The 13,066-nt window shown below is 47.9% G+C and overlaps 1 protein-coding gene across 1 annotated transcript in view; it reads right to left on the bottom strand.

Moving 5' to 3' along the window:
- Positions 1-13,066, bottom strand: part of LOC140426773 (uncharacterized) — a 118,289-nt gene that overhangs the window by 48,213 nt on the left and 57,010 nt on the right. The window contains exons 11-12 of the mRNA XM_072511929.1: positions 6,886-6,967; positions 336-430 (exon numbers count right to left, since the gene is read on the bottom strand). Of these exons, the coding sequence (XP_072368030.1) occupies positions 336-430; positions 6,886-6,967 (177 nt within the window). The remainder of the gene's footprint in view (positions 1-335; positions 431-6,885; positions 6,968-13,066) is intronic.

The following is a 13,066-nucleotide window of genomic DNA, read 5'->3' as shown; positions in this document are numbered from 1 at the left end:
TGCATTACATTGTTACTACGCCTGTCATGCTGAGATTGGAAATTTACTGCCAAATGCTCCAAAAAGAGGTGTTATAGTTCCAAGGCTTAAGACTGTTTCATCTCACTTTACTTTAGGTCCTCCTATCCAGCATAGAGAATCTTAATACCATCAATGTGAGTTTGGTTACAAATACAAAGAGGCAACATCTAACCCACCACTACACTCAATCCATCGTTTTGGAGTTTCTGAGAGGATGATTTATTGTTTTTGTTTATATCTGTTTTCCGAAGATTGATTTTGATTTTGTCATTGGGATAGGTTAATGTTAGAGAGGCTGCGATGAATTAACTCACCAGGTAGTCAGTGCTGTAGCCTTGATCTCTCCCTACCACAGCAACTCCTCCCACAGGCTGGACATGGTGAGACAACACCTTCTTACAGACAAAGCCTGGAATAGAAAAATACTGTGGTTAGTGTGGGAGTACGAGCGAGTGAGTGAGCGTGTACAAGATTGGGCTCCTGTGTGCCACACATCAGAAAAAGGCTGTGGAGGATCAAAAGCAGATCCTTCTGGAAATCTACTTGTTTGCGCAAAATATAACTCTGAGGGGGTGACTCATCACCTTGAGTTCCCTTTTTGATTCCTAATGAGTGATCCCTGTTGAAATTCAGATTGCCAACCCTCCAGATAGGCCTGGAGCTTCCAGGAATTGAAGGTCAATCTCCAGGATACTGCTGTGTTGGAACACTGGAGAAAACTCATCGTGGCATCAAAATAGATCATTTTCTTTTTGCTTTCTTTGAACATTTATTTTTGCCAGATATAAAAAAGATTGAAAACAGGGGGGAAATGCAGTTTTGTTGACAAACATCCCAACCAAATGGGCAGTGAATCTGTTTGCTTTCCAATTGGCATAGGAAGACATGTCAAAAGAATGGATGTGTTGGCTGACTAATGGCTGCAGAATGGGGACATGTCATGTGATGAATCCTCCAGGAATAGGTTTTATCACTATTGGCAATCCTAGCTATAATGTCAAGAGGACAGTCGTCCCATTTGTGAAGGGCTCCATGGTTAAATTGCCTGCCAAAATAATTAAAGTCTAGGACCTTTAACCTTGAGTGATCCAGCTCTTTCAAGGGAGGAGGGAAAGAAGGAACACAGCAATGATGATGAGACATTGAGGATTGACATTCTACATTTTTTCTTCAATTCATTTTGAGAAGGCTGTGTCACCCTATTTCTAATCATATGAAAACCCCCAAAGCTTTGGAGCATTATGGGATAAAATAATACTGTGTGGAATTCTCCCAAAACATTCCGAAGTGTGGTCTCTGGTGAGAAAAGAGGTGCGATTCCTGTCAGATGGTAGGGCATGATCCAGATCGCAATCCGCCACATTTGGGAAATTTTTTGGAGTGGGACTTTTACACTCCTGACTTGTGCCTTGTCGATGCTGGACCAGGCTCTGGGGAGTCAGGAAGTGAGTTATTCACCGTAGGATTCCTAGCTTTTGACCTACTCTGGTCGCCACAGCATTAATATGGCGAGTCCAGTTCAGTTTCTGATCAATGGTAACCCCCATTAAAATCATTAATGACCCATCTGACGATAATACATTCAGAAGGCAGTACCATGGCAGGTGGGAAAGCCGTTGTTTCATGGGGAAGCTTGTTTTTGCGGGCTTTAAAGTGGCAGCTGAAACCACGGTCTCAGCTTTGCAGCTCAAACTCCACTGACTGCAGGAAGTTCTCATGTGAATGAGCAGAGTGACCACCTGGAGATGTTTTCATGAGAACTCTCCTTTTCTTCAGAGGATTCTTTCGATTGAATATTTGTTGGTCTATTTTCCAGGGGTGAGGGTGATAAGTGTCTGAGATGGATGGGGATTGTTGACAAAGTTGGAGACAAGCTCCAGTGAGGAGGAGAGAGGAATTAGGAAGAAACAGAAAAGGGAGACGAACAAGGGACTACAGGAATGCTCAGGATATGTGTTTCTTTAGGAAGGGGAACAGAGAAATGTCAGACCCTGCGGGTTAGGAATTACCCATAAACCCTCACGGAGGCTCATATCACTGGGGCGGCACAGTAGCACAGTAGTTCGCACTGTTGTTTCACAGCGCCAGGGTCCCAGGTTCGATTGCCGGCTTGGATCATTGTCTGTGCAGAGTCTACACGTTCTTCCTGTGTCTGCGTGGGTTTCCTCCGGGTGCTCCAGTTTCCTTCCACAAGTCCTGAAAGACGTGCTGTTTGTAATTTGGACATTCTGAGTTCTCCCTCTGTGTACCCGAACACGCGTCAGAATGTGGCCACTAGGGGCTTTTCACAGTAACTTCATTGCAGTGTTAATGTAAGCCGAGTTGGCCTTGATAGATTGGGGAGAGTTACTTAAAGGGATGACAGTGGATAGACAATGGCAAACATTCAAGGAACGCATGCGGGAACTACAGCAACTGTTCATTCCTGTCTGGCACAAAAGCAAAGGGAGTAAGAGGGCCAATCCATGGCTGACCAAGGAAATTAGAAATAGTATCCAATCCAAGGAAGAAGCATACAGAATGGCCAAGAAAAATAATAGGTCTGAGGATTGGGAGCAGTTTAGAATTGATCAAAGAAGGACAAAGGAATTGATTAAGAAGGGGAAAGTACAGTACGAAAGGAAGCTTGCAGGGAATATAAAGACTGGCACTAAGAGTTTCGATAGATATGTGAAGAGAAAGAGATTGGTAAAGACAAATGTAGGCCGCCTACAGACAGAAACAGGGGAATGCATAATAAGGGACAAAGAAATGGCTGAGCAATTGAATACATACTTTGGTTCTGTCTTCACAAAAGGGGATACAAATTGGGGCGTCATTCTCCGCCGGCGGGAGTCTCCGTTTTGCCGGCGCCCGGGGGTTTCCCGACGGCATGGGGCTGCCCCACAATGGGAAACCCCATTGACCGGTCGGTGTTACGGAGACTCCCGCTGGCCGGTTGGGGCAGAAATGTGGCGGGGCGGGTAGGAGAATTTCGCCCCAGATACCAGGGGCGTCATTCTCCGCCGGCGGGAGTCTCCGTTCTGCCGGCGCTCGGGGGTTTCCCGACGGCGTGGGGGTGCCCCACAATGGGAAACCCCATTGACCGGCCGGTGTTACGGAGACTCCCGCCGGCCGGTCGGCGCAGAAATGTGGCGGGGCGGGTAGGAGAATTTCGCCCCTGAAATGCCGGAGAATGAAAGGTTTAGTGAGAGGGAAGAACTGAGGGAGATCAACATTAGTAGAGGAATTGTGCTAGGAAAATTGATGGGATTGAAGGCGGATAAATCCCCAGGGCCTGAGAATCTGCATCCCAGAGTGCTTAAGGAGGTGGCTCTGGAAATAGTGGATGCATTGATGGTCATCTTCCGGGATTCTATTGACTCTGGAACTGTCCCTGCAGATTGGAGGGTAGCTCATGTCACTCCGATATTCAAAAAGGGAGGTAGAGAGAAAGCAGAGAATTATAGACCAGAAAGCCTAACATTAGGACTTTATAGCGGAACATTCAGAAAGCAGTGGCAGGATCAGTCAGAGTCAGCATGGATTTATGAAGGGAAAATCATGCTTGACAAATCTGTTGGAATTCTTTGAAGATGTAACCAGTACAGTTGACAAGGAGGAGCCAGTCGATGTGGTATATTTGGACTTTCAGAAGGCATTTGACAAAGTCCTGCATAAGAGATTATTGTGCAAAATTAAAGCACATGGGATTGGGGGAAATGTATTGAGGTGGATAGAAAACTGGTTGGCAAAGAGGAAATAAAGAGTAGTGATTAATGGGTCCTTTTCAAATTGGCAAGCAGTAACTAGTGGGGTACCACAGGGGTCGGTGCTGGGACCTAGCTATTCACAATATATATTAATGATTTGGGTGAGGAAACAGAATGTAACATCTCAAAGTTTGCAGATGATACCAAGTTAGGCGGGAGGGTGAATTGTGAGGATGAATCATAGAATTTAGAGTGCAGAAGGAGGCCATTCAGCCCATCGAGTCTCCACCGGCTCTTTGAAAGAGCACCCTACCCAAGCCCACACCTCCACCCTATCCCCAAAACCCAGTAACCCCACCCAACACTAAGGGCAATTTTGGACACTAATGGCAATTTAGCATGGCCAATCCACCTAATCTGCACATCTTTGGACTGTGGGAGGAAACCGGAGCACCCGGAGGAAACCCACGCAGACACAGGGAGAACATGCAGACTCCGCACAGACAGTGACCCAAGCCGGGAATCGAACCTGGGACCCTGGAGCTGTGAAGCAATTGTGCTAACCACTATGTTACCGTGCTGCAAGGATCTTACAACATGATCTGGACAGGTTGGGCGAGTGGGCAAATCAATGGCAAATTCAATATAATTTGGATAAATGTGAGGTTATTCACTTTGGAAGCAAAAACAGGAAGGCAGATTACTACCTGAACAGTTGTAAATTGGGGGAGAGGAGTGTGCAGCGGGACCTGAGTGTCCTTGTGCACAAGTCGCTGAAGGTAAGCATGCAGGTGCAGCAGGCGGTAAAGAAGGCTAATGGTATGTGGGCCTTCATTGCTTGAGGTTTCGAGTATAGAAGCAGGAATGTGTTGCTACAATTGTACAGGGCCTTGATGAGGCCACAGCTGGAATATTGTGTGCAGTTTTGGTCTCCTTCTCTGAGGAAGGATGTTCTTGCTCTCGAGGGAGTGCAGCGAAGGTTTACCAGACTGATTCCAGGGATGGCGGGACTGTCATATGAGGAGAGATTGACTAGGTTGGGATTGTTCCCACTGGAGTTCAGAAGAATAAGGGGGGATCTCATAGAGACTTATAAAATTTTAACGAGACAGGGTTGATGCAGGCAAGATGTTACCAATGATGGATGTGTCCAGAACCAGGGGTCACAGTCTGAGGATTCAGGGTAAACTATTTCGGACAGACATAAGGAGACATTTCTTCACACAAAGAGTGATGAGCCTGTGGAATTCATTACCACAGGAAGTAGTTGCTGCGAAAACTTTGAATATGTTCAAGAGACGGCTAGAGATAGCACTTGGGGAGAATGGGATCAAAGACTATGGGGAGAAAGCAGGATTAGGCTATTGAGTTGGATGATCAGCCATGATCATGATGAATGACGGAGCAGGCTCGAAGAGCCAAAAGGCCTCCTCCTGCTCCTATCTTCTATGTATGTATCTATGTATGGACATTCTGAATTCTCCCTCTGTGTACCCGAACAGGTGCCGGAGTGTGGCGACTAGGGGATTTTCACAGTAACTTCATTGTAGTGTTAATGTAATTCTACTTGTGGTCCTAATAAAGATGATTCTTATTGCCACTAATCACAACAATTAGCGTATGATCGGGCACGCACCGACAGAAGACACAGACCGTCAACTTCCGAGAGCGGAACCTGTTGTTGGTGCACCACTGTTTTACTCAACACTATGGGCGGGATTCTCCAACCCCCCGCGTGGTTGGAGAATCCCCGGGGGGTGGCGCAAATCCCGCCCACCGCCGGCTGCCATATTCTCCGGCGCCGTTTTTTGGACTAGGGCGGGATCGCCGCCACGGCGGTCGGGGGCCGTTGGCAGCGGCATCCCCGGCGATTCGCCGGGCCCCGATGGGCCGAGCGGCCGTCCATTTTTGGCCAGTCCCGCCGGCGTGAATCACTCAACTCACGTACCGGCGGGACCTGGCAGGTAAGTCGGTGGGGGCGGTCCTCGGGGGGGGGGGGGGGGGTCCGACCCCGGGGGAGGTGGCCTCCACAGTGGCCTGGCCCGTGATCGGGGCCCACCGATCTGCGAGCGGGCCTGTTCTGTGGGGGCACTTCTTCCTTCCGCGGCGGGACCCTGTAGGGCTCCGCCAAATTGCCAGGGAGAAGAGAACCCCCCCGTGCATGCTGAGAATATGCCGGCCGGTCTGCACATGCGCGGACTTACGCCTGCGGTTCCACGCACGTGCGAACTCGCGGCGGTCCTTCGCCGACAGCTGGAGCTGCGCCAACCCACCGCCGTCCACCTAGCCCCCTAGACAGTTGAGAATTCCTCACCTTGGGGGGCTGTTGACACCGGAGTCGTTGGCGCCGGTTTTCTTGCCGCGTGGGGACTTAGTCCCCAGAACAGAGGATCCCGGCCTATGTGTGGGGAAGTGTACAGCTAAGGGCCATTGATATAAGGTAGTTGCCAATAAGTACTTTAAGATATTCAGGAAAAGATTCTCCCCTCAAAGATGAAATGAACAACTGGAACTCACTATTGCAAACAGTAGTTAAGCTGAACAACCTTGATGCATTTAAAGGGAAAGTTATATCAAGATATGGAGAGAAAAGGACAGAAGAACATGTGGACAGGGTTTCACAAGGGAGGCTCACATGGAGCATTACCACTTGTAAAGATTTGTTGGGACAAATGGCCTGTTTGTGTGTTTTATAGAATCATAGAATCCCTATATTGCAGAAGGAGGCCATTTGGCCCATCGCGTCCTCACTGACCCTTCAAATCAGCATTCTACCCATTTATACTCCCCCGTAACCCCGTCTATCCCCGTAACCCGGAACCTAACCTGCACACCCTGGACATCATGAACCAATAGTTTTCAATTCTCATCCTTACAATAAGAATAGGTCAAATGGGACTTCTCCACTTCCAACCCCAGGGCCTCTGACATCCAACTATAGGAGCTTCACAAATGCAATGAAATTAACTCCAGGCAGCGGTTGAATCGGGAACCTTACTGTTCTACACAGCTCAGTTACTCAGTAGGTGAATTGACTGAGTCTTCAGCTAGAGCTGAAATCAATGCCTTTGATCAGCTGGTCAGAACCAATTCTGAATAGTGGACTGATGGCATGTCTGATTTGTGCCATGTTACTTTGCGACCTAGCTAGGCTCTCATTTGTTTCCCTTACCTGAAACCCGATCATTTACTGAACCATTCTCCTCTTCAGTGTACTGCCTGTTTACAGTTTGCTTCAGCAAGACTCCAAATCTCTAAAAAAAAAAGTCAAAAAGAAATTGTTCTTCCAGTTGCGTGAGGTAACTTTCACTTATGGCTCAGGCTCCAGTTAAATGTATTCAACTTCCACCAACATCACCAACCCCGCAATCGAAGTGTGTAACTGCCCAAAGAGTGTTGCAGCCCTTTCTCTGACAGGCATTCCTTCCTTGGCATAACTCCACTGGGAAACTGGGATCGGTGTGGTTACCCTTACATTCTGTAGTAAACAGAGTAGGGATATTCCACTGCAGGATTAATACCCTGTTCCTAACAGATGAGTTTCAAGGATGGTGCTACAGGAGGAAGAAGCTTGCAGTAACAGCTGCAACTGTGAGAGAGTGGTTAGACTCTGGATCGGGGTTGTGGCAGCACGGACCCATAAAGAGGTGAGCTCCACTGACTGTCTTGGGGCCAATCCCAAGGGAACGCATGAGCCCAGGCCAATGGGAAGTTTGCGCGGGGCCTTGGGAGCAGGAACCCGGGCAGTGTGGACCAGGGAACTGAAGTATAAAGACTTGTCCTGTGCCTGTTATCTAAGTGCCTATGCCTTTCATCAATAAACCCTTTTCATAACTACTGGACGCCTCCAGTCTATGTCTCAAGCCACCACATTGGCGATGAGGTAATAATTTTTGATAGCAGCCCACAGTCGTTGTGAATCCAGGGGGGAAGGAAGAACAGTTGAGGAAACAGAAGCTACAGTAAGAGTCGGAATCATTTAAACTGTGAGCGTGAATGCCTAGCATTGGGAAACTAGACCCATTTGATCAAGGGGCTGAATCATGGAGTCGGTACATCAAACGGCTGACAGTTTACAAACCCAGACCTATAATTTGATTAGGAACCTAATAGCTCTGGAGGCACCTGACTTGAAGACCTGTAACCAGATAGTGAAATAGTTAAAGAACTTTACAACCCAAGGCCCTCAATTATCCTCTAACATTATAAGTTTAACTGTGCAATGAGGGACCATAAAAATTCTGTCTCATCCTTCATAGCCAGGCTTCACCAGTTTGCTGAGCATTGAGAGTTTGGGACTGCGCTGAGTGACATGTTGCATGACTGGCTGGTTTGTGGGATTCGTAACTTTGATAGCCAGAAGAAGCTTCTGGTGGCGACCACAATTACGTTGGAAAAAGCAGGTGACGGAGTGTGCCTGAAAATGCACCACTGAGTTTCAAAGTGTGGCTGAAGGGAAGGTTAACCAAGTAGGGGATGGTATGACTGCGAGATCGTTGGCAGGATCAATAGGCACAGCTCAGAGCCAAGCACGGTTCTTGGGGCAGGACTGGAACCCAAAGAGCGGGAAGGAATCAGGGCCTCAAATCGAAAATGAGGTGGATTGCTATTGTTGCTGGGAAGTGGTGCGGGGGAACCCCCATTTTTGGAAGTTTGTGTGCTACTGTTGCAACTGACGGAGGCTCATTCAAACAAGTTGCCGCGCAAGGCAAAGCGCGCCATTACAAAAAAAAAACAGCAGCAGCAGCAGTCCACTGAACATAGTGGAGAAGAGTTCTGCAGAAGAGAATTTGATACATCGGTTGAATGCAGTCTAATTGAGTCAAACAGTTCCAATTGAAATTGTGTCAAGAATAAATGGTAGATCCCTTAAATGGAAGTCGACACCAGGGCTTTGGTGACTGTAGTGAATGAACAAACCTTCCACTATCTACATGCAGGAACACGGGGCTGGATTCTCCATCGGCGGGATCCTCTGCTTCACCGGCAGCGCACTCATGCCCACGGAGTTTCCGACAGTGTGGGGATGCCCACAATGGGACACCCGCCACAATCTTTAAGCTTAAAGAGCATGACAGCCAGACTTCTGACTTACACCAGACAGATTTTGAAGATCCTCAAAAGAGTCAATACCCCAGTGGTCTACAGAGGGCAGGAAGCCTAACTGCCTTTGGTTGTCATGCAAGAACATAGACAAGTCAGTTATGTAGACAGTGGTTTCAGAAGATTAGGCTCAACTGGCTGGAGGTCTTCAAAATATCTCACGGTACCCTCCAAGATGTCATAAGGATGTATGAAGACGCCGTCCACGAAAAACTGGGTTGAATTCAGGGTGTAAAAGCCAAGATATATATCAATCTGGATTCAACTCCCCAGTTCTTCAGAGGCAAGTCCGTGACGTACACATTACATCAGAAGATTGAAGCAGAGCTAAAGAGATTGGAAGAACTGGGTATAATCAAGCCGGTTCATTTTTCAGAATGGGCAGTGCCGATAGTTCCTGTCCTTAAACTTGATTGGTCAATAAGGAATTGTGGGGAACTTAAGATGACCATAAATAAAGCTGCCCAGGTCAATCGGTATCTGATTCCCTGAATTGAAGACCTCTACACCAAGTTGGCAGGTGGCCTCACCTATTCAAAATATAACCTCTGTCACACCTATCTGCAACTAGAATTGCCAGAGGAGTCGCAGAAGTTTGCTTCAATCAATACCCACAAAGGGCTCTACCATTCAGCAACACTTCAGCCTGTGCTATTTTCCAACACATAACGGAAAATCTCCTCCGGGGGATTCCCAAGGTCGTGGTTTACCTTGTCGACATGCTAGTTACCAGCACTACGCCAGAAGAAGACTAGGTAGTGGATAGTCAGCCTAGAGGAAGTATTAAAAAGGATTTGTGATGCTGGGGTCTGCCTAAAACATTAGAAATGTACTTTTCAGGCCTCTGAATTGGCGTACCTAGGAGTTTGCATTGACACAACAAGGTTCCACCCTTTGGAAGAAAAGCTCAAGACCATACGAGATGTCCCTGGACTCATAAATGTCAGCGAACTTAAGTCGTTGAATGGTTTCATCAATTACTATTGAAGGTTTATTTCAAACCGAGCCACAACATTGGTACCATTGCAATGGAAGGAGCCTTAATAAGAAATCTTCTGAGTCATGAATCAAGCATTGCAGTCTTCAAACATTTTGGTGCATTTTGATCCAGGAAAACCAATTGTGCTGACATGTGATGCGTTCCCTTACTATATAGGGGCTGTTTTATCCTTATCGCGTTGCCTCAAGGACCCTTTCTGAAGCAGAACAAAACTATTCCCAGATTGAGAGGAAGGATTAATGGTTGTATCCAGTGTGAAGAAATTTCACCAGTATGTGCACGGTCAACGGTTCGACATAGTGACTGACCACAAGCCATTACTGGGCTGTTGAGGGAAGATAAGCCCATATTGCCCATAGCCTTGGCAAGGATGCAGCGTTGGGCCCTGCTGTTGGCAGTGTACAAGTATACTTTTCAACACCAGCCTGCGATGCAAATTGCTATTGCAGTTGCATTTAGTTGTCTGCCACGACTTAAGAGCATTCCGCCACCACCAGTACTCCATACTAGCCCTAAATTTTGTAGACACCCTGCCAGCGTCTGCAGGGCACATCCGCAGCTAGACCCAAAGAGATTCTTTCAAAGGACAAACAAATTATACGGTCTGGTGGGCGTTATGAGAAGGCTGAACAGCTGAGGCCCAGCATCACTCATCAAGATGAGTCAACATGTGAAGAAAGCATGTGGATCACGGGTGGTCATCCTGCCTCAGGCTTGGGCGCCCTTCCTTCAAGAGTTATAATAGAATCATAGAATTTACAGTGCAAAAGGAGGCCATTCGGCCCATCAGGTTTCCACTGGCCCTTGGAAAAAGCACCCTACTCAAGCCTAAACCTCCAACCTATCCCTGTAACCTCACCTAACCTAACTTAACCTTTTTGGACACTAAGGGCAATTTAGCAGAACCAATCCACCTAACCTGCACATCTTTGGACTGTGGGAGCAAACCGAAGCACCCGGAGGAAACCCTCACAGGGAGAATGTGTAGACTCCGCACAGACAGTGATCCAAGCCGGGAATCGAACCTGGGACCCTGGAGCTGTGAAGCAACAGTGCTAACCACTGTGCTATCGTGCCGCCCTCAGATCCAGGACAGACAAAGATGAAGATGTTGAAGCACAGTTACGTCTGGTGGCTAGGCATAGACAAAGTATTTGGATGCAGCAGTCTTTGATTCCTTCCACCAGCCTTCACCTTTGAGAACGGCCAGATCACCTGTGGACCAGGGTTCATGTGGATCACGCGGGCTTGTTTTTGGGCAAGATGTTTTTGGTGTTGGTGGATGCCCACCTGAAGTGACTATCAATCCAGAAGATGGAGAACACTACCTCAGCAGCTATGCTACATGCCTTGCGTTGAGTGTTTGCCATTCATGGGCTTCCTAAGGCAATTGTTTTGGTCAATGGCACTCTCTTCCCTGGTGATGCTTCCAGCATTTTGAGAGAGCAAATGGCATACGACACAGAGGATAGCCCCCTATCATCCAGTATCTAATGGTCTGGCTGAGTGGGCTGTTCACACTCTCAAGAATGCCATGAAAAAGCAATTAAATAAACCACTTCGCCAGAGGTTGGTTAATTTTTTTGTTGCTTTACAACTCAACACCCCATTCTACCATGGGGGTCACACCAGCTGAACGGCTCATGGGGTGTCGGTTGAGAACCCAATTGGATCTTGTATTTCCAAATTTGGCGAGGAGAGTGGAGGCATATCAGGCCTTCCAGAAGAGTCAGTGGTCAGAGCCGAGAGAAGACAGGTCGCTCCAGGTGGGAGACCCTGTTTTGGTCTATAATTTCACAGCAAATTCGTCTTGGTTAGAAGGACGGATTGTGGCCTGGCCGGGGTGGTGTCTTATGTGGTCGATGTTAACGGGAAGACCATTAAGAAGCACGTCGACCACCTGAGGAGTCGAGAGGCGGTGACCCCCACCATGGAGTCGATGAGGCCATAGAGCACCATGAATACTCCTGTAACTCCATCCAGCTAAAGGGGGCCAGGGGCTCCACTTCTGTTCAACCAGCTGTGTCTGTCGAGGCTGGTCAGACTAATTCACCCACTGTTGAAGTGGTCCTGTCTGACGTGGCATTGACTGTGGAACACTCGATCCCCAAAAGAGTGCCGAGCCTGTGGTTGGACTAGGGATGTCCGGGAGGACCCGCAGGGCTCCAGACCAATCGACTTTCTTTCCTTGCTTGTCCCTGTTAACAATTGTGACCTTTGTACACAGTTTTTGGGAAATGTATCATGGAAGGTAAGAAGGGAGGGATGTGGTAGCATGGCATCACTGACCATGTGACTGACGTGAACCCCGGCCAATGGGGAGTTTGAACGGGTCCCTGGGAGCAGGACCCTGGGCAGTGTGGACCAGCGAGCTGAAGAGTAAATACCTGGGGTAGGATTCTCCACTACCCGGAGGCTATTCGAACCATCGAGTCTGCACTGACCCGCTGAAAGAGCACTCTACCTAGACCTACCCTCTCTATCGCTGTAACCGTACGTATTGTTCATGGTCAACCCACTTAACCTGCACATCTTTGGACTGTGGGAGGAAACAAGAAAACCAGAGGAAACCACGCAGACATGGGAGGATGTGAAAAATCCACACAGACAGTTACCCAAGGCCGGAATCATAGCTAGGTCCCTGGCGCTGTGTTGGGAGTGCTAACCAATGTGCCACCATGCCGTCCCCCAAACCAAACTCCATGTGAACTAATACCACCTCTGCACGAGAAGGAAATGAAGAAAACCTGTGATAAGGTCCAGAGGAAACAGCATCAAGGGCTCATTCGGGATTTGAAACCAGGACCTCTCACAAACTCCGAGACTGAGATACCCAAAGTGAGAATCATAACCCGAGACCAACAAGCCGCCGGGGTCAGGGTTTCAGAATTGGAGGCTTCAGAGTGCCTGGGTCTCCGGGTTGGGAGTGGTAGTGAGCAGGATGCTGTTTGTCGCAAGTAATTTACTTATTTTTAATCTGCAGTGTTTAACGGTTGTTTTCCCGGAGTATGTGGAGTTGGCTGCCTCAGAGTAAACTAAAATAGCAGTTGGGACGTGAAGCAGGCATGACCACTTTTCAGCTCATGTGCGATGGTCTGACTGTTTGCCCTGGGCTTGTGGTAGGAACATATTTTGTTTATCTTTTTAAAAAATGTTTTCCAATTAAGGGACAATTTAGTGTGACAAATCCACCTACTCTGCACATCTTTGGGTTGTGAGGATGAGACCCAAGCAGATACGGGGAAAATGT

This window comes from Scyliorhinus torazame, chromosome 7 (assembly GCF_047496885.1).
Source record: "Scyliorhinus torazame isolate Kashiwa2021f chromosome 7, sScyTor2.1, whole genome shotgun sequence".
NCBI lineage: Eukaryota > Metazoa > Chordata > Chondrichthyes > Carcharhiniformes > Scyliorhinidae > Scyliorhinus > Scyliorhinus torazame.
Note: the sequence above shows the minus strand (reverse complement) of the source record. Positions and strands in the feature narration are given on the sequence as shown.